Genomic DNA, 22,051 nt, shown 5'->3' on the forward strand with positions numbered 1-22,051 from the left:
TAATTAACACACTTATAATTCTCGGAAAATATTTTATACATAAAAATAGATATATCAAATCTTAACCTATTTTTTTTGTTTTTCATAAATAACTGTGTCATTACTTTTCATCATTGAAATGTATGATAAAGAAAAATGCTGTGACATTGTGTAGATTAGTAGAGGAGCTGAACCTTGCTGAAAACCCCTAGCGTGTCCCTTCCTTTCTTCTTTTATTTATTTATTGGTTATTGTTTATTTTATTTATTTATTTTTATTTATTAAACGTTTATTTATTTATATTTATTAAATTCTATGGTGGTGTTTTGTGACCCTTCTTGAGGCTTGTCTGTTACCTTTTTTGTTTTATGCCAATACGTTTTGTACATTTGAAGTTCAGTTAAAAAAAAATTAAAACAGAAGGAAGAAGAAGAAGAAGAAGAAGAAGAAGAAGAAGAAGAAGAAGAAGAAGAAGAAGAAGAAGAAGAAGAAGAAGAAGAAGAAGAAGAAGAAGAAGAAGAAGAAGAAGAAGAAGAAGAAGAAGAAGAAGAAGAAGAAGAAGAAGAAGAAGAAGAAGAAGAAGAAGAAGAAGAAGAAGAAGAAGAAGAAGAAGAAGAAGACGAAGACAACGACAACGACAACGAAGAAGACGACGACGAAGACGAAGACGACCCTTTGAAATACAACCTTTTTTTTGGTCGGAATAGGTCTATTTGTTGTTTTCGGATGGACGTAGCAGGAGAGGAAGAACCAGGGCCAATAAGGCTCAAATCGGTGAAGAACAAAGTTTTCACAGTGCCCAAAAACGATAGAGTAAGGACGAGGAGGTGACAAACGCTCGAATGGCTAACCCAAAAAAATGATATTTCACTATATATTTGATTTCACCTAGAATAGCAATTATATTCATATGTACTATCGACATGTCAAAGCAGCACTTAAAACTCCGTGCCGTGTTAATGTTGTAAATGATTTTATTCTTGACAGACGAAAGTATAATTGTTCTGCTGTTAAACGAAATTTGTTCTCAAGTTAGTTATTATTCAAACAGTGGTAGTCTTTATTTACAATTCTTCGATTTTTTTCTCAATTGATGACATTGTTTTCCGAGTCTGCTAATACCCCTTTGGTTCAGAACACAACCTTTCCTCGTCTCCCCCCCAGTTTGGAATGTGCAGAAGTGTTCGAAGCTTTGAAAAACTCAACCGAATAGGGGAAGGAACCTATGGCATTGTTTGTAAGTTATTTACGTATCTTGGAGAGACGATGCAGTTCTTGTTCGAAGATCCTCTGTAAAATAACCTGCTATAATTTTTCCTACAGACCGTGCTCGTGACACCAAATCAAATGAAATTGTAGCATTGAAGAAAGTTCGGATGGATAAAGAAAAAGATGGTAAATTCACAGCGGTGTCTTTGTCAGTTCTTTTTTTTTTTTTTAACACGAAAACGTTTTTAATTATTTGTAATTTGTACGTGCTAAAACTGAAAGGACTTTTTGTGTGTGTGTTGCGTGCGTGTGTGTTGTGTCAGGGATTCCTATCAGCAGCCTCAGAGAGATCACCCTGTTGCTGCGGCTCCGACATCCCAACATAGTGGAGTTGAAGGAGGTTGTTGTGGGCAGCCACCTTGAAAGGTTAGTATTGTAAAAATAACAAGAGGAGTTGAGAGCCTTTAGAACCAGGAGAATAATTCCGATTTTAGCTATATTGGAAACTCTAGGGCCGATTAGTGGGCCGGACTAAAATCAACTTCCGGCCATGCTTAGTCCAGCCATTTTTAAAAGATTTATCACCCCCCACCCCTCCGCCCCAAAAATGGGCATCCGGCCGGGCCGGAGGGTCCGATCGGTCCCGCCCAGGGACGGACTGCCCAGCTCTGACAATTGCCATTAACAGGTTGTGACTGCAGGTGGTGGAGTTCAACAGGCGAGGGTGCTATGCACTAGGTTATGAATTAGGTGGCATTAGCCCCTTTTGCACCGCAGGAACCTTTGGAGGAACCTTTCACTTTACCTGGTAAAGTGGTTCCGCCTTTTAGCCCCTTTTCCACCAACAAGCCCAGAAACATTAAGTTCCTGGTAATATAAGTTCCTGGTCACACAAGTTCCTGTGGCCCAGGTGGTTAGGGTTAGGGTTAGGGTTAGGGTTAGGGTTAGGGTTAGGGTTAGGGTTAGGGTTAGGGTTAAGGTTAAGGCGTTACTTCCCTACTCATTACTGACACCCTTCATCAACATCAAATTGCAAATAGAGAATAATTAAGTGACCTTTAAAAAAAGAATATTATTAATCTAAGTTTAGTATTGGTTAACTTTAAAATATACAATCTATATTCAAATGTGTCAACATGAAAATCAGAGTTAAAGAGTTGCTTAATGTTTATGTAATATTCTCTTTTTATTTACCCTTTATCACGATAAGGCAGTGATTTATATATTTTTTTTCATTAAAAAACTTTTTCCCTAATACACATAATAGCTGAACCATAGCATATATTAGTATATGTATTTGTTTTTATTTTGCATATATTAATACCGTATTTTCCGGACTATAAGTCGCAGTTTTTTCATAGTTTGGCCAGGGGTGCGACTTATGTGTGAAATTATTAACACATTACTGTCATGGATTGTTAGTGCTGACTTGTGACTTATGTTTTGCCTCCCTCTACAGGCGCTTTAGCGCTAAAGCGCCTGCAGAGGGAGTTCAAAACATCATAAATACAAGTCAGCACTAACAAGCCATGACAATTACCTCTATATCATTTCACATGTTATTGCAACCAACATAAAGAAACATAAGATACATCCTAAAAGCTATTAAAATGCATGAATAATTCAAACGGTTAAAGTATAATGTTTTGTTAAACTAACAGTCCTTGCTAGTCGAGGAAGCCAGCTTATAAACAGCTAAACATTCACAAACAAATTCCACAGACTCTAGGCGTGCAGCGAAGTTGCCTGTTTATATTGTGAAACCGCACAAGAAACAGAAAATACTATAAAGCTATGCATTACGTACACATATATTTTCATAGACATGAACAAGATGAGCCTATGCTAACGATTAGCGATCACGATTAGCATTAGCAATAGCGATTAGTATGATCAGTCAACAACCTACAATCATCCACAATTCAGCTCGTATATAATTGTCATTACACACAATTGTCTAATTTAATATCAGGCGATGGTTGAACAAGAAAGAACCACTAACAGGCAGACATGCTAACGATTAGCAACCGCGATTAGCATTAGCGATAGCGATTAGTATGTTCAGTCAACAACACAGTACAATCAGCCACAATTCAGCTCCTATATAAATGTTGCATGCTCATTACACACAATTGTCTAAGTTACTTACAGGCGATGGTTGAACAAGAATGAACCACAAACAGGCAGTTGCCTGCCTCTGGCTGGGGTATTGCATCATGCAGCCACACACGTAAGGAGGAGCACACTCAGCACAGAGACGAAGACACAATTACGACAGAATACATTCATGCTTATTGCGCATTAAAATTGCGCAATAAACAAGTTTCATGAGTTTTTGTGCATGTTTAGACCCTTAAAATCAGCTTTGTTTCTTGGCAAACAGTGTTGCCACGGCAACAGCATTTCACAAAAAGTCACAAACTTTGTGTTCTACCTTAATGAAGAGCTAAACACTCTTTTGAGCAATTATGAGGTAGACCTGGTTAACCTGCGATGATAAAATGTAAAAGGATAAAACACTTCCTTTTTCCAGTAGGTGATGCTACCACTGCCATGAAAAATACGTTTGTATATGTCTTCAGGCCTGCACTATAATCAAACATGAGAAATATTTAGAAGAAATTATATTGTGGGCCAAGTTCCAGCAGCTTTTGTAGTCAAAGCAACTTCAAACTCTGAAGTAAATTCAAAATGGCTGACTTCCTGTTAGGTCTAGAACAGGGGTCTCAAACTCCAGTCCTCAAAGGGCTGCTTTCCGCTTTCCTGCATGTTTTCCATCTCTCCCTGCTACAGCACATTCAAATGATTAGGATCCTTATCAGGCTCTTGCAGAGCTTGCTGATGAGCTGATGATTTGAATCAGGTGTGTTGCTGCAGGAAGAGTTGGAAAACATTCATCTTGTGATCTAAAACCCAAATGTCTTCAGTATACAACACAGGGTTTTTCCTGGCTCAAATTGAGGTAGAGGTGGTACCATCCTGACCATGCAACATGACGTACATGTATTCTGTAAAATCAGCTGTCTCGCTTTCTTTTACAGGGAACATACTTTAAGAGTTCAATAAGAATGACTATTATCACGTGAAAGCATTCATTTACAATTAGAGCCACCATTTTTAAACTGTTACTGCAAAGAGCCACATCATACATATGGCCGCACGTAAACTTTTTTTTTTTTTTTTTGTGGTGTTGCCATTACATTCAACAAGCTCTGTGTTAAAATGTCCAGTGTTGAACTTAATATTTTTGTTATGCTCAGATTTGTATTCCCTCTCATTATCTACAAGCTCCTTTATCATACGCACAACAGCGTCCCCATATCCGGACGTGCTGATGTAGCAGCCAACCAGGAAGTAAAAAGTGAGGCTTATCCCATTGGTTTACAAAATGTATCTTTAATGTTTTCAAATGAAAGCCCAGTCTTTGCTCATTTTAAAAAAGAAAATCAAGAGGAGACAAGACTTTTAGTGTTAATACAGTAAACGCATTGTATCTATCAAGGCTTCCTGCTTTGTTCTCATGCCATGACTTATAAACAAGTCAGTCAAAATAGCAATAAATTGCTTGCCAGCCCCTCTCCTATGGGAAACGATTTCTGATGTCACGTTGCTGATGCGGACATCAGTCGTGCTGTGTTGAGCAATATCAATCGCTCTGGCTGTGATGGGCAACAAATTAGCTGGTGGCGGCCACCTTGCAATTTTGAACACAGGAAAAATCCTGCAACAAAAACAGGATTGAACCTGCCATTTAAATACATTTGGAGGGGACTGTACCAATAGGTGTGTATAGTTTTCATTTTACGTTGTTCTTTTACGTTTTGTGGACTGGTGCCAGCAGAACCGCCTCCTGATCAATGCAGGGAAATCCAAAGAAATGGTGGTGGATTTCGGTAGGCGCCAGCACTCTTCACCTGCACCAGTGAATATCCGGGGAACAGATGTTGAGAGAGTCTCAACTTACAAGTACCTGGGTGTTCATCTGAACAATAAACTGGACTGGTGCGACAACACAGACGCCCTCTATAGGAAGAGTCAGAGCAGACTCTTCCTACTCAGGAGACTGAGGTCTTTTGGGGTTCAGGGGACACTCCTCAGGAACTTTTATGACTCGGTGGTTGCATCGGTCATCTTCCAGGGAGTGGTCACCTGGGCAGGCGGCGTCTCGGCCCGGGACAAGAAGCGGCTGGACAAACTGGTCAGGAGGGCCGGGCTGCTCCCTGCACTCTGTCAGGGCCAGGCTGCTCCCTGGACTCTGTGGACTTGGTGGGGGACAGGAGGATGTTGGCCAAGCTGTCATCAATGCTGGGCAACCCGGACCACCCCCTCCAGGGCACCCTAACAGCACTCCACAGCACCTTCAGTGACAGACTGTTACACCCTCGCTGTGCAAAGGAGAGATTCCGCCGTTCCTTCTTGCCTGCTGCTGTCAGACTCTTTAACAAGAACATTGTGTAGTCTCTACAAACTGGCGGACATTAGTGCAACCGTGCAGTCCTGCACCTGAGCTCATATCGTGCAATACCCAATATTCCCCACTACTGTAATACCGTGCAATACTCAACATTCCCCACTACTTTTAGTCTAGTTTTATTTTTATCCAATGCTGTTCCTTACATTTCACTACAGCACTGTCACTTACTTAGAGTATTTTTCCTCTGTACTATGTACAGGTCAAAATGAGTCTTTCTCATACTTTTTATGTAGATGTATGTTGGTGTGTATATACATGTGTATATACACATGTTACTGCTTATATATACATAGGTTTGATCCTGAATGTTTGCCGTCAATGTTATACATTAATGGCTACATTATGCCGCCGTCCCTGTGTGACCTATATCTTTGCGTCAGTTGTTGAGGCTGGTCATTGTTTGGAATAAGTACAACAACAACAACAACAAAAATCCCCAAAACGCCAAAGAAAAAGCCAAGTATGTAGTTAATCCTTTGTTCCTTGCTGAGAAACATTCCAATGAGACTTCGTCTTGAATGGCGTCTTGTTAACTGCTAAGTTTTGTTTGGCTTTAGAAGCACAATTTCCCCACAAATTCTGGTTGAATTCTGAATGCACCAGTTTAATAGAGACATTTAACTTCTTTGTTCCACAGTATTTTATTGTCAAGAAATACATTTACAAGCATTACACACCATTTTAATCTGCATGTGAACCAAACACAGGAATGAACTTGAATTAAACACACTGATCTGGGCATTCCGTCCCAGGGACGGAACGGACGGATGTCCATTTTGTGGACGGACAGACGGAGGATGAGAAATTTTTTAAAAAGAAAAGACTAAGCATGGACGGAAGTGTGTTTTCGTCCGTCCCTCCCTAACCTGGTCAAGTACAGACTGAACGTGTTGTGCTGGGTTCTTTTAAAAAGCAAGATCACTGTATGATCGGCGGCTGTGCTGGAGGTAGCACGTCTAACATAATAACACTTAAAATGACATCATCTGACTTTGAATGTTTCTTAGACGCAAGCAAGCAGTCCTTTTAGCCAAAAACAAATTAAGAAAACAAAAAATGTATATATGTACTTTAATGACAACTTGTCTTTAACTTGAATACAGGCAGTCCTCGTATTACGACGTACGCAACCTACGACGTCTCGAATTTACGACGCCCTTGCCCTCTCCGCCATTTTGTCCCCAGCACCATAGTGACTACGTTTATATGCAGTCTATATTCGGGTTAATGTCAGAATTCTGATTTCTGAAACATTCTGTTTACATGATTGAGCGGACAGAGTTGCTCCAGCATTTGTATAAGCTGCTGTGACGGCGACGCACTGCATCATGACTCAAATTGTTTACCTCTGCTTGTGTATTTGCGATGGGGTTTGTGCCAAACAACACACTTCCGCATACAAACACTTCCTGTACTACAAAGAGCAGCATTTCTTGCGGTTGAACAATGAGCATGCGCAGTGGAGCGTCTGGATTGTGTCTGTTTGCGCGCCGACAGTATCTGCCTTTTTTGCCCTCTTCTCCTCTTTCTCCATCCACTTCTCAACAGTAATGCTAAGTATAGCATCTTATGCTTTTTATTTTAATGTATTTTCGTTTTTTATATGAATTTTTTTAATGTAAATTTCGACTTTAAAGATGAAATCTGACATACGCTGAAATTCCTGTTACATCTCCAGTGTAGGAACGAAACCCGTTCGTAAAATGAGGACTCCCTGTACTTAGATTCTGTTGCTGCTGAGTGTTTAAAGATTTCAGTGTCTTAATATTTTACAAAATTAAGAGATCTTTATTGTCAGTGTAGTTTTTATTCTGGTGCAATTTCTTAGAATATCACCCAAATGGTTCACTTTTATAGAAATTTTCCTAAAAAATGTACCGTTTACTTATCATCTTTCATAATAAACATATTTTGTAACGAAAATAAACCGAACCGAAGTTTCCAAGAAACCGAACCGAAATGTGATTTAGGATACTGTTACACCCGTAGTCCTTAAGGTTAATAAGTAAAACCAAATGCATTATCAAGTTCAAACATCTTCCCATGGGCTCACCACTGGTGGGAGGGGCCAAAGGGGTCGGGTGCCGTGTGAGCTGGGCGGCGGCGGAAGACGGGGACCTTGGCGGTCCGATCCCCGGCGGCAAAAACTAGCTCTTGGGACATGGAATGTCACCTCTCTGGCAGGGAAGGAGCCTGAGCTGGTGTGTGAGGCTGAGAGGTTCCGATTAGATATAGTCGGGCTCACCTCCACGCACAGCTTGGGTTCTGGTCCCAGTCCTCTCGAGAGGGGTTGGACACTCTTCCACTCTGGAGTTGCCCAGGGTGAGAGGCGCCGAGCAGGTGTGGGCATACTTATTGCCCCCCGGCTTGGCGCCTGTACATTGGGGTTTACCCCGGTGGACGAGAGGGTAGCCTCCCTCCGCCTGAGGGTGGGGGGACGGGTCCTGACTGTTGTTTGTGCTTATGCACCAAACGGCAGCGCAGAGTACCCACCCTTTTTGGAGTCCTTGGAGGGTGTGCTGGAGGGCGCTCCACCTGGGGACTCCATCGTTCTGCTGGGGGACTTCAATGCTCACGTGGGCAATGACAGTGAGACCTGGAGAGGTGTGATTGGGAGGAACGGCCCCCCCGATCTGAACCCGAGCGGTGCTTGGTTACTGGACTTCTGTGCTCATCACGGATTGTCCATAACGAACACCATGTTCAAGCATAAGGGTGTCCATATGTGCACTTGGCACCAGGATACCCTAGGCCGCAGTTCGATGATCGACTTTGTAGTCGTATCATCGGACTTGCGGCCGCATGTTTTGGACACTCGGGTGAAGAGAGGGGCGGAGCTGTCAACTGATCACCATCTGGTGGTGAGTTGGCTCCGATGGTGGGGGAAGATGCCGGTCCGACCTGGCAGACCCAAACGTATTGTGAGGGTTTGCTGGGAACGTCTGGCAGAATCCCCTGTCAGAAGGAGTTTCAACTCCCACCTCCGGCAGAACTTTTCCCAGGTCCCGGGGGAGGCGGGGGACATCGAGTCCGAGTGGACCATGTTTCGTGCCTCCATTGTTGAGGCGGCCGATCGGAGCTGCGGCCGCAAGGTGGTCGGTGCCTGTCGTGGCGGCAATCCCCGAACCCGCTGGTGGACACCAGCGGTAAGGGATGCTGTCCAGCTGAAGAAGGAGTCCTATCGGGCCTTTTTGGCCTGCGGGACCCCGGAGGCAGCTGACGGGTACCGGCTGGCCAAGCGGAATGCAGCCCTGGCGGTTGCTGAGGCAAAAACCCGGGTGTGGGAGGAGTTTGGGGAGGCCATGGAAAATGACTTCCGGACGGCTTCAAGGAAATTCTGGTCCACCATCCGGCGTCTCAGGAGGGGGAAGCAGTGCACCATTAACACTGTTTATAGTGGAGATGGGGTGCTGCTGACCTCAACTCGGGGCGTTGTGGATCAGTGGGGAGAGTACTTCGAAGACCTCCTCAATTCCACCGACACGCCTTCCGCTGAGGAAGCAGAGCCTGGAGACTCTGAGGTGGGCTCTCCTATCTCTGGGGTTGAAGTCACCGAGGTAGTCAAAAAGCTCCTCGGTGGCATGAGATCCGCCCGGAGTTCATAAAGGCTCTGGATGTTGAGGGGCTGTCATGGTTGACACGTCTCTTCAGCATCGCGTGGACATCGGGGACAGTGCCTCTGGATTGGCAGACCGGGGTGGTGGTCCCCCTTTTTAAGAAGGGGGACCGGAGGGTGTGCTCCAATTACAGAGGGATCACACTCCTCAGCCTCCCCGGCAAGGTCTATTCAGGGGTGCTGGAGAGGAGGGTCCGTCGGAAGGTCGAATCCCGGATTCAGGAGGAGCAATGTGGTTTTCGTCCTGGCCGTGGAACAGTGGACCAGCTCTACACCCTCGGCAGGGTCCTCGAGGGCGCATGGGAGTTTGCCCAACCGGTCTACATGTGTTTTGTGGACTTGGAGAAGGCGTTCGACCGTGTCCCTCGGGGAGTTCTGTGGGGGGTGCTTCGGGAGTACGGGGTACCGAGCCCCCTGATAAGGGCTGTCCGGTCCCTGTACCACCGATGCCAGAGTTTGGTCCGAATTGCCGGCAGTAAGTCGGATTCGTTTCCTGTGGGGGTTGGACTCCGCCAAGGCTGCCCTTTGTCACCGATTCTGTTCATAACCTTTATGGACAGAATTTCTAGGCGCAGCCGAGGTGTCGAGGGGGTCCGGTTTGGTGGCCTCAGTATTGCATCTCTGCTTTTTGCAGATGATGTGGTACTGTTGGCTTCTTCAAGCCGCGATCTCCAACTCTCGCTGGAGCGGTTCGCAGCCGAGTGTGAAACGGTCGGAATGAAGATCAGCACCTCCAAATCTGAGACCATGGTCCTCAGTCGGAAAAGGGTGGCGTGCCCTCTCCGGGTCGGGGATGAGATTCTGCCCTAAGTGGAGGAGTTCAAGTATCTTGGGGTCTTGTTCACGAGTGAGGGTAAGATGGAACGGGAGATCGACAGGCGGATCGGTGCAGCGTCTGCTGTGATGCGGACCCTGTATCGGTCTGTCGTGGTGAAGAAGGAGCTTAGCCGAAAGGCGAAGCTCTCAATTTACCGGTCGATCTACGTTCCTACTCTCACCTATGGTCATGAGCTGTGGGTCATGACCGAAAGAACAAGATCTCGGATACAAGCGGCCGAAATGGGTTTCCTTCGCAGGGTGTCCGGGCTCTCCCTTAGAGATAGGGTGAGAAGTTCGGCCATCCGGGAGGGACTCAGAGTCGAGCCGCTGCTCCTCCGCATCGAGAGGAGCCAGTTGAGGTGGCTCGGGCATCTGATTAGGATGCCTCCTGGACGCCTCCCTGGTGAGGTGTTCCGGGCATGTCCCACCGGCAGGAGACCCCGAGGACAACCCAGAACACGCTGGAGAGACTATGTCTCCCGGCTTGCCTGGGAACGCCTTGGGATCCTTCCGGAAGAGCTGGAGGATGTTGCTGGGGAGAGGGAAGTCTGGGCTTCCCTGCTGAAGCTGCTGCCTCCGCGACCCGACTTCGGATAAGCGGGAGATAATGGATGGATGGATGGAAGTTCAAACAGTTTTTTAATTTTTTAAATCATACTACCAAGTAACGCCCCTTCCTTAAAATGTTTCTGTCCTAATTTTTGGGGTTTTATGTTTAGTCTGTTTCTGGTGATGAGCTACTGTGAGCAGGACTTGGCCAGTCTTCTGGAGAACATTCAGACACCATTCTCTGAAGCGCAGGTGAGGCAGAACCTCATGTCATACTTGATTTGTCTTTCTTTTTTTTTAAATATATATGAGTATGACTGGCTTGGCTCAGGCTAGCTTGTACAGCTTTACTATAGATTAAACAAATGTCTGTACTACTCAACTTGAAATACCCAAAAGGGGGAACGAGATAATTTTAATGAGAAATTTGAAGTACGTAAGCGATTCAAATTATTTTTTTCATCAGACTACTCTAAGCTATTTTAGAATGCATTAATCAAGGTTTCTGCTGTCTCTTCAATCTAAATTTATGGCGTTAAAAAGTCTTCAATTCTCTTAGGAGTGTTTTCCATGTCTTAGATAATTTTAAACCTATCTTAATTTTTTTACGTTAGTATGTCTTAGATTAAATGCTCTCACAGCATATTTGAATGGACTGTAATAGGACTGTACGAGCCGCCCAAGTAGCAATGGGCCTGAACCGATCGCGGCAGAGACCATCATCCTGATTCAGATCATTGTGAGATGTTAGAGGAGAAAAGTGTTTACTCTAAACGGAGATAGTAAAACAAATTAGGATTGACCACTTTTGGAAAATAATTTAAGTGTATTTTTTTTTCCTTCTTCAGTATTGCTATCGCGTTTTAATATGCAATTATTTTTTTTAGAGGTCCTTTTCTGAATATTTCAACAAACACAATAGGGCTGCACGATATTGGAAAAAACTGACATTGCGATTTTTGAGGGGTTTGCAATATATATTGCGATATTAAAAATAGAAGAATTTTTACCAGATGACTTGAATAGGTTTGTCTGGGAATAATTTGGTTAATGCACTATGACACCATTGTATTCATATAATATTGTTGAATGCAGACTAAGGGGGTTCATATGTGAATGATGATTGCTGCATATAAAAGGGATTACGGAGGCCATGTCTTTGTAACATAATAAATTATTTATTTAACATTGTGTATCACACCTCAATGTAAACAGCAGCAAAATATTAAACATATTTTTAACAAAATAAATAAAAGAGCAGGTGCACTAATCCCTTCAGTCATTTAAGATATATAAGAAAATAAAAAACCTCTAAAGCAGCAGTAGAGTTTTATAAACATCTTTAAACTAAAATAAAAAATGTTAAAAAATTAAAAACCAGGTGTACTAGTGTCTGAGTTGTTTACAAAAATATAACATAAAAAAACTTTGTGAAACTGCAGCAAAGTTGTAAAGAAATTAGATCAAAAACATAAAAAATACCATTTGTCGAGCATGTGGACCATTTTTTTAAACTCTGTGATGGTGTTGAGTGGCACCATGTCTTTTGCCAGGTGAAAAGTTATTGCATCCATGATTTGTCGATGCTGTTTGGACTTCTTATCATAAGGTGTTATGCTGGCCAAGGCATCTGTATTTGTTTTTTGAGTAGATGAAGTTTCACCTCGTGTCCCACTTCTTAGTTTGAACTGCTCATATAGGGGCTTGTGCTAGTGATTCAAATGGTCGACCAGGTTTGTTGTATTACCTCGTGTTGCAGCAACAACGGTGAGGCACTGTCAGCAAAGGATGTTTTTTTTGGTTCTGAATTTTCCTTTTTATAGCCGAAATACTTCCATATTTTGGATTTTGATTTTATTTTGGGGACTAAATGCACTGCCGCTTCTGCCGCCGTCGTCTCCTCCTCCATGTCGCCTGTGTTTTCAGAGCAGACGGCAGTGGCTGTGAGAGTGGAGGGGGAGGGGCCGGTGACTTATTGGCAAGAGGGAGGGGGTGAGCGAGACAGCCTGTGTGTACATGGAGTAGATTGCTGCTTTTCTGAGGCAAAACAAAACTTTGCGTGTTCTAAGAAAGAAAAAAAAAAAGTTAAAATATTGCACGTCCTACGACTATCGCGCATGCGCACATCGCAATCGCGATGTTCAAAAGACATATCGTGCAGGCCTAAAACACAAGCAAGCAATTATCCATTGTTGGAGTTCTTAGGTTTGGGTCTCCAGGGCGCAAGCCCAATTATCAATTCACAAAAACAACTCACTGCTTGTTCGTTTTATCTTTCAAATATAAAAATAATAATAAAGACTCACAAGTTGATTCAATTTTCAGTCTGTTTCTTTCAGTCTCTGAAGTTCAGGAATCTGACGAAAGTCAAGCTGGGCTGCTTTTCTTAACCTCGCGAGGGACTCGTACCCGTGACGGGCACAGTCAGAAAAGAGCGCTATCTAAAATGCAGCCCTCACATATATATCATACTGCCCTAACGGAGGAATCTAATCAGAAATGTCGGTAGACTCAAATCTTCTCCCTCCATGGCGTGACACTCCAAGTCTTCGGTCATCTTGGCGCCTCGAGTCCTGCCCTTGGCTGGCGGCTCCAGAGTCCCAAGGACTCAGCCCTGTGAAACACTTGAGGCCACATTCCCCTCCACAAGCTTGTATGTTTTTGCGTGTACAGATAAAAGTGTTCATAACAATGAATGCCTGTGTGTGTGTGGGGGGGGGGGTGTGGGGGTGTGTGTGTGTGTGTGTGTGTGTGTGTGTTGGTCAGGGCATCCACTCCTGTGGATGCAAGATACCTCTGCGGCAATGTCAAAGTCTGGATGTCAAACACTTTGCCCTTGGGGGTTGTGGAAGCATTTTAGGTTCACCTCGTTCTGGTTTATTTAATTTAAATTTTAGAATTCCTAACGAGTCCTTTCCTACATTACACCAGCACCAATCAAAACATAATCGCCGTTTAGGTCCCCCCTGCATGCATCCCATTTTTCCACTTGTTTGTAATTAGAAGGCCCACTAAATGAGGTCATCGTGAGCAAGAGTTGGGTATTTGTTCTAGAAGCGGCCAATCGTCCCTTCACTAGTTTTACTTGTTGTATGGGGCCCAAGACCCTGTATACACAATCACAGACTCCCACCCATCACAATCGGACTGATCGTATACAAACAAATACACCGCGTTCGACTTAATTGATTCAGTATCACAACGCACAGGGCTACAAACATCAAATTGATAAGTGCGTGTAGTGCCGATGGTGTAATTCAAAGTGAAACCTTGAGAATAAGTTGCCATACAAGTGTCTGTACAGGCACATAATGGGGCCCCACGTTGACCCCTGAACACTAAGCGACTGTCTTACATTAAGCGACTGTCTTCTCCAGCATGTTTGGATGCATTCTCAGACACAGGGTGGTGATCAAGGCAACTCGAATGGCGTGAACTGCGTCTGTGAGTTCACTGAGCTGCGAATGGACATTAACGCGAGCGGTAGCGCCCCCACCATGATTTTGGCAATTTTAGACTTCAAATTTTGATTCATCCGTTCCACCTTCCCTTGTGACTGGGGGTGGTAAACTCCACCAAAGGTGTGTTTCAGGCCGAGCACTGTCTCAACTTTTTGAAGGTGTTCATTTTTGAAGTACTGGCCGTTGTCAGAGCGGATGCGCCTGGGAAAGCCATGAGTCGGAATGTACTGATTGACTAGTGCCTTGATGACAGAGGCTATATCCTCCCTTTTGCAGGGATTTGCCTCAGGCCAGCGCGTGTAAGTATTGACAATTACCAATAGGTAACGCTGGCCACGAACTCTGTCAATCATGTCAGTGAAATCAATTTGAATTTCTTCTCCAGGATGTCGAGGCAGAGGAAATGTCCCCTGGACAGCCTTCATGGTGGGTCGAATATTGTACAGTTGACACACCTCACAATTGTTGACAATACTTTCAATGGTGTCACGCATGTGTGGATGTCATCAGTGTGCGAGTGAGCATGTGATCTGTGCTTTACCTACATGGGCAGTGCCGTGCACTTCCTCCACCAGGACACAGGTTGGCCAATGGAATTGGTCGTCTGTCTAAAAAACGCCACAAGCCTGTGGCGTCCTGGTAGGCTTTGCTAGCCTTCCAGATTGTTTTCTCTTCAGGTGACATGCACTTTTGATCATCCAATAATGTTTGTAGCGTGATTTTTGGAAACAATGTGATAAGATAAGATAAGATAAGAATGCCTTTATTGATCCCACAGTGGGGCAATTTTCATTGTTACAGCAGCAAAGATATAGGTCACACAGGGGTGGCGGCATAATGTGGCCATTAATGTATAACATTGACGGCAAACATTTAGGATCAAACCTATGTAAATATACGCAGTAACATGTGTATATACACATGTATATACACACCAACCTACATCTACATAAAAAATATGAGGAACACTCATTTCTGCCTGTACATAGTACAGAGGAAAAAATACTCTAAGTGACAGTGCTGCAGTGCTGTAGTGAAATGTAAGGAACAGCATTGGATAAAAATAAAACTAGACTAACAGTAGTGGGGAATGTTGAGTATTGCACGGTATTACAGTAGTGGGGAATATTGGGTATTGCGCGATATGAGCTCAGGTGCAGGACTGCACAATTGCACTAATGTCCGCCAGTTTGTAGAGACTACACAATGTTCTTGTTAAAGAGTCTGACAGCAGCAGGCAAGAAGGAACGGCGGAATCTCTCCTTTGCACAGCGAGGGTGTAACAGTCTGTCACTGAAGGTGCTGTGGAGTGCTGTTAGGGTGCCCTGGAGGGGGTGGTCCGGGTTGCCCAGCATTGATGACAGCTTGGCCAACATCCTCCTGTCCCCCACCGAGTCCACAGAGTCCAGGGAGCAGCCCAGGACAGAGCCGGCCCTCCTGACCAGTTTGTCCAGCCGCTTCTTGTCCCGGGCCGAGACGCCGCCTGCCCAGGTGACCACTCCCTGGAAGATGACCGATGCAACCACCGAGTCATAAAAGTTCCTGAGGAGTGTCCCCTGAACCCCAAAAGACCTCAGTCTCCTGAGTAGGAAGAGTCTGCTCTGACTCTTCCTATAGAAGGCGTCTGTGTTGTCGCACCAGTCCAGTTTATTGTTCAGATGAACACCCAGGTACTTGTAAGTTGAGAATCTCTCAACATCTGTTCCCCGGATATTCACTGGTGCAGGCGAAGAGTGCTGGCGCCTACCAAAATCCACCACCATTTCTTTGGATTTCCCCGCATTGATCAGGAGGCGGTTCTGCTGGCACCAGTCCACAAAACCCTGAGTAAGTTCTCTGTACTCCCGATCATCTCCGCCTGTGATGAGGCCGACAATCGCAGAGTCGTCAGAGAACTTCTGCAGGTGACAGGTAGGGGTGTTGCAGTTGAAGTCCGAGGCGTAGAGGGTGAACAGGAAGGGAGCCAAGTCAGTTCCCTGTGGGGCCCCCGTGCTGCAGAGGAGCACGTCAGACACACAGTCCTGTGTCCTCACATACTGTGGCCAGTTTGTGAGGTAGTCCTGGATCCATGTGGTGAGGTGGTGCGCCACCCCCGTCCGCTCCAGCTTGTCTCCCAGTAGGGTGGGCTGGATGGTGTTGAAAGCACTGGAGAAATCAAAGAACATGATCCTCACAGTGCTCCCCGCCTTCTCCAGGTGGGAGAGTGAAGTGTGGAGGAGGTAGATGATGGCATCATCCACACTGATGCCAGGCTGATATGCGAACTGGAGTGGGTCCATTGAGGAGCTCACCAGGGGGCGCAGGTGGACAAGGACCAGTCTCTCCAGGGTCTTCATCAGGTGAGACGTCAGCGCCACTGGTCTGAAGCTGTTGAGCTCCTTCGGGTGGAGGGCCTTTGGCACCGGGACCAGGCAGGATGTTTTCCATAGCTGGGGGACCCTGCCCAGCTTCAGGCTGAGGTTGAACATGTGCTGGACAATTCCACACAGCTGGTCTGCGCAGGATTTGAGGAGCTGGGGGCTGATGCCATCTGGACCCGCTGCCTTCCTCGCCTTCATCTTCTTCAGCTTCTTCAGATAGGCTCTATTTCCGCACTCACCATTTGACACACCATTTGATGATACCCTGTGGTTTGTTTAGCTGCCAAATCTGCTGCTTCATTTCCTTTCTCCACCTGGCCTTCACCTTTGCTATGTCCCTTGCATTTTATCACGGCCACTTTAAGTGGCTTCATCAACGCTTCCCGAAGACACATCATCCCTTCTTGATGTTTTATTGGAGTCCCTGTTGCTGTCAGGAAGCCTGCCCTCAGCCACTGAGTTAATTCACACGCACTGTGGTGCAAACGTACGCTGAATCTGTAAAAATGTTGAAAATTTTTCCTTCGGCTATCTCTAGCGCCCTTACCACTGCCTTCAATTCTGCCAAGCACTGTGCTGAGTGCTTCCCTTCCATCTTTTCTGCCTCCACCACTTCCATGTGTCCCTGAGCATCCTGGCTCACCACTGCGTAGGCCCCCCGTAAACCGCCAGTGTCGGGATCCCTGAAACAACAACCATCTGTGTACAATGTGATCTCAGCGTTTGGGTAAGGGGTACCTTGCAAATCTGGCCTGATTCTGGACTGCTCTACTGTTCTTGTTGCGCACTCATGTGGCTCTCCCTCTTGGATAGTATCTGTCATGTTGATTCCTTCATGTGTGTATGTGATGTGTGATGCATTTAAAATTTTCTCCGAGCGACTTTGTCTCAGAGAAGACAAAGTGAATGCGGTCGAAGTGATGAATGCCATCATGCCGTATGTTGTGAGCACAATCAACGGGTGTGACATCACGATGAGCGCTGTTTTTTGCAGTATTTTTGCCAAGCCCGCCACATAACGAGTACATGGTGGGTGTCGCTTTTCAGTTTGATCCAGTTGTACACTTATGTACATTAACACGTGTCTCCCCCCCCCCCCCCCTTTCTGGAAAAGAACACCACACATGATGGTGATCTTTTCAGAAACATCGAGGTAAAAAGGTTTGGTGTGATTTGGACGGTGCAAATCAGCAGCAGAGGCGAGGGCTCGCTTGAGCGAAATGAAAGCGCCCTCTGCTTCCGCGTTCCAATTCAAAACGGCCGTCCAGTTGCGCATTCCAGGAACCACAACCAGGACGCGCAGGGAAGTTGTCAATTCCCCATAGTCGGCGATGTAATTGCGACTATAACCTGTGAGTCCCAAAAACGGCAGCATTTCTTTGACTGCGCGCGGTTTTGGATGTGACAGAATGGACTCACGGTGAGCTGGTGAAACAGCAGTTCCAGTCCGTGACACCACACGGCCCAGAAATGTGACTGTGGGGCGACAACATTGCACTTTCGCCCTGGAGACCTTGAAGCCGCAAGTGTACATGTGGCGCAAAAGCAAGTCGGTGGCCTCCAGGCAAACCGTGTCATTGGGCAGGGCTAGCAAGAAATCGTCCACATATTGGATGAGAAGCACGCCGCCTGGGAGGGCAAGAGGAGAGAGCAGGTTTTTTAGTTTATGATTAAAGATTCCCGGTGACAACAAAAAGCCTTGGGGCAGCCGTGTGTAACGAAGCTGTTCGCCGTCATATGTGAATGAGAAGATGTTTCGCACTTCTTCAGCCAGCGGCAGGTAGAAGAAGGCATTTTCCAAATCAATGACGGTGAAAAATTTGTGCGTGTGGTCGAGAAGACTGAGTGCTGTGAATGGATTTGGCACGGGAATAATAGGTGTGGTGACTATAGCATTTATGCGCCTGAGATCGTGTGCCATGCGATACTCCTCCATCACTTTTTCCAAGGGCTCCAAGACACCCGCAGCCTTCAAGCCCGCGATCGTCCCCCGAATGCCCTCCCCAGCCTCCGGCCTGCATCGGTACTGTTTCTGCCAGATGAGGAGGAGTGAAGAGACAGCAAAAACAATCGGGGTGACTGTGGAGCAGAACTCAAAATCTGTCGGTAGTCCCTCCGGCAAGAGTGCAAACATGGCTTCCGCCCCGGGGTGATTAATCTTTTCTCTACCGTGATCGCGTGAAATTTGGTGGTGTTCCAAAACAGACGAATTGTGTACACAAGCCGAAATGCGATATCCTGACAATGAGGCGGAATACTCAAGATCAGGATTAGCAGTCGGGACCCAATCGACAGCTTCAACACACTGCTTCACCATGGGTCCCAAGTCCTTGGCCTGATGGTGAGCCCCGATGGCCAATGTGATGTGTGGTTCAGCCGTGGTGGTCATCTCATACCACTCGCTTTGCTCCGGCGCAAGGCACACATGCGAGGTGATGCCTGTAGATGTCACAAACAAGAAGTCAGATTGCAAATTCCACAATTTTCAGAGAAAAGGCATCTTGATAGACCAAATCGTGTGTGCGATCATAGTATAGTGTGCAATGAAGTGGGTCAGTGGGTGGATTAAAGGGGTGCAGGCTGCTAAGCCACGCAGACCAGAGTTGGAAGAGGGCATACACGCCATTTGTGGAAGGGGACTCAGGGTTCAGGGCCGCCCAATAGATATCAGCGTACTCATCCTGTTTGGCCACAGGAGCAGTGGAGAGCATGATGTATGTGTTTCCCGGTGGCTGCACACAGTCCATTTCAGTCCCATCTGGAAAAGCAATTCGGAGCCCCCTTGGCCCACAAAAGATGTTTGCTCCACACTTAATGAGCATGTCCCGTCCAAGAAGATTCACTGGACATTTGGGTGAGTAGATGATTGCATGAGTCAATGTTTGTTCCCCCACTTTCACAGCAGCCAGGTCAGTCAATGGCAGAGTTTCAGGCAGTCCCGAAAAGCCCACAATGGTGACAGACTTCTCCACTGACTTGGAGATGCGGAGGCAGTTCACACAGGCTTGAGTATCATCCACCATCACCGGAACGCAGGGATCCGCCAGACCCTGCGCATTGAGGCTCCCCGGGCACCCCTATTGGCGGGCAGGGAATTGGCCTGAATATTGCGGCAGCAGATCAGCGTTAGGAGGCGTGTGCACGGGCCCTGGCAGTGCCAAGCGAACTGGTGGTGCAGGCAGCTGAGGAAAAGATGGCTGCTGCTGAGAGGGCATTGTTATCTGTGGCACAGGTTGAGCTTGGATGTAGATAGGCATTGTGCCTGACTGTGGTTGGGCCTGCCACATCGCCACTTGGTTGGGACAGTCCCTCGCCCAGTGCCCCCAACCACCATAAGCGTGGCAGCACCCACCTTGTCCCCCTGGTCTGACCCCACCCCTACCTTTATATCTCCGGCCCCGTCCTCGTTGTGGGGCCTGCTGTGTGTAGGGGGATTGGGCAGGCACAGCGCCGCCAGAACCTTGGGCCGGAGCGACCACAGGCGGAGCAGGAGAAGCAGAAGGCACGGATGCAGTCTGGGCTTCCCGCTGCACCATTTGTTTTTCCTTTTTGATGTTTGCAGTTGCACGTTTCGCCTTCTGGACCTGTAAATGCAACAATTATTTTTTTAACATTTCGTCTTTGTCTTGTTTAACTTTTTCTCTTTTTAAATATCTGCATAATGGTGCAAAAAGTGTGTGCGCCACTTGGCTGGATTTGCAGTTGACATTGACGGGTTATCTCTCATGGCATCTGCCACCGGCCGAGGATCTCCTTTTAGCACGGCCCCTCGGAACAGTTGGGTCATAATGAGGCTAACGGATGGGTCACCCCCAGACGCTTTAGTCCACTCACTCCTGGCATGAGATAAATAAGCCAAGCCAGTCTCTCCCTCCCCTCCCCTATCTGGAAAACACAGTTAGACAGCTGCCTCAGGGGCGCTGGGTACATTTCACGCACAGCACGGCCGATATCACCCAGAAGGTCCGCTGTCACGGGCCGGCTGTCGGCCAAATCCACGGTGTCAGACATGGATTCTAGGCTTCTCAGATCCTGGAAAGAGAGCTTGGTCCCGAAAATGGCACGTATGTCCCCCAACGCCAAACTCATGCCTTGAGTAGCTTCTGTAAATTTTTGCATGAACACAGAGCCGCCACTAGATGGTGGCAGGAGTTTCTCCGCCAAGCAAACACGATCTGTTATACTGAAAGGTGTATAAACACGAATAGTGGGATCATTAGTGGATGGTAGTAGTGGTGCTTGAATGGATGAATGTGTTTGTGAGGGGCGAGAGCAGCATGTTTTGTTTGTCTGGTTTGATAAGTTTCCCTAGCTGTCTCCTTCTCCAAAGGTGGGGGCTGCTATGGCAGTGTGTGTGAGTGTGCCACCTGCCCTATGATCAAATTTTCCTCAGATTCACCTTCTGTCCCCGCTTCCTCCCTGAGCGGGGCAGATATATGTGCAAAGGTCGTGTTTTTAGAAAGCGAAGTGTTATCTTTTTGTGTGTTGTCCGGCCCACGGTCGCCCCTTCACTGCACTCTGAGATTCTATGCGCTGCTCATTACTAGCAAAGGGTGTACCGCAATCATCTAACTTCACCCCACGCGGTCCCTAATTTGCGTGTGGACTTCAGCGCTCACAAAATCCTGCATAATGTTCTCCATTCGTCCACAACAAGGTGGGTAAATGTTCCCCATAGGGAGGTGAGAGCGAGGTATTTCTCTGGCTTCCTCCCAATGAGAGAGCAACGCCTTGTCGTTTTTCCGTGAGATTCCCACAGCCGCACAGCTCCGCGCCTGTAAGAGAAGACACACTCACCATTGAATTATCATGGCCTTTAACTGGCCCTGGACACAGCCTGCCACCCCTGGGTGGCTCGCCTTGGACTTGATACCTTACTGTGCCGCTTATTATCTCAGCCATGGGGGCCTGAATGCCCGCTTGTTGGTCAATTTCAATCATGGGGGCGTGGGTCTTACTGGTCCACCTCCCGCAGTGGGGGCCACAACTGGCCCACGCTCCTCAGTTTGGATTTGGTTGTTTTTCTTTACTCCTTGACAGCGGCGCTGAACTTTAATTATTGCTCTCAGCCGATAAGTGGTAATGCAGTTAGCCACGTCACGTCTTCATTTTTCTAGTATATGGTTTTTGAACACATTCTTATTTGTCTTTTGCTCATTATCTGCAACCTGTGTTAATTCGTAGAATGCAGCCAAAATCTTTAACAATGCCTTGGGCAGATTAACCTTTTCTTCATCTTGAGGGAAAAAGCCACACTCCTGCGTGTCTTTCACAAGGATCTGCACATTTTTTACAGCTTTTAATTTTTGGTCTGAATCTCCTCCCTCTAACTCCCCCAAGTATGGCCATGAGAGCCTAAGTTGTTCTCACACAGACATTTCAAACAAAGCATAGTTCATATCTTGAATGGCTATCGTCTCTCCTCTCCAGGGGAACTCCCTGCGCCCACTTCCCACAGCTGTCTGACTCATGTTTTTGGCTGTGCTGAATATTGTACTAAATATGAAATCTGTCCAAGCTTCGTCAAGCAGCCAGGTATAAGACACCAACTGTATATTAAACTTTCCACAGTTACAGGAATAAA

At 46.3% G+C, this 22,051-nt stretch overlaps 1 protein-coding gene across 3 annotated transcripts in view; it reads left to right on the forward strand.

Moving 5' to 3' along the window:
* The first annotated feature begins 611 nt into the window (after positions 1-611).
* The window catches only part of cdk10 (cyclin dependent kinase 10), a 47,446-nt gene continuing 26,006 nt past the window's right edge, over positions 612-22,051 (forward strand). Inside the window, exons 1-5 of one of the 3 annotated variants that reach the window (XM_086027434.1) lie at positions 612-792; positions 1,144-1,216; positions 1,303-1,374; positions 1,512-1,614; positions 10,817-10,898. In XM_086027434.1, the coding sequence (XP_085883560.1) occupies positions 706-792; positions 1,144-1,216; positions 1,303-1,374; positions 1,512-1,614; positions 10,817-10,898 (417 nt within the window). In that variant the 5' untranslated portion in view covers positions 612-705. Of the gene's footprint in view, positions 807-1,143; positions 1,217-1,302; positions 1,375-1,511; positions 1,615-10,816; positions 10,899-22,051 lie in introns of all 3 variants that reach the window. The other 2 variants (XM_086027435.1, XM_086027436.1) reach the window with 2 other exon arrangements.

The sequence above is a fragment of the Filicampus tigris genome, chromosome 4 (assembly GCF_054856515.1).
Source record: "Filicampus tigris isolate MCC_2025a chromosome 4, RoL_Ftig_1.0, whole genome shotgun sequence".
Lineage (NCBI taxonomy): Eukaryota > Metazoa > Chordata > Actinopteri > Syngnathiformes > Syngnathidae > Filicampus > Filicampus tigris.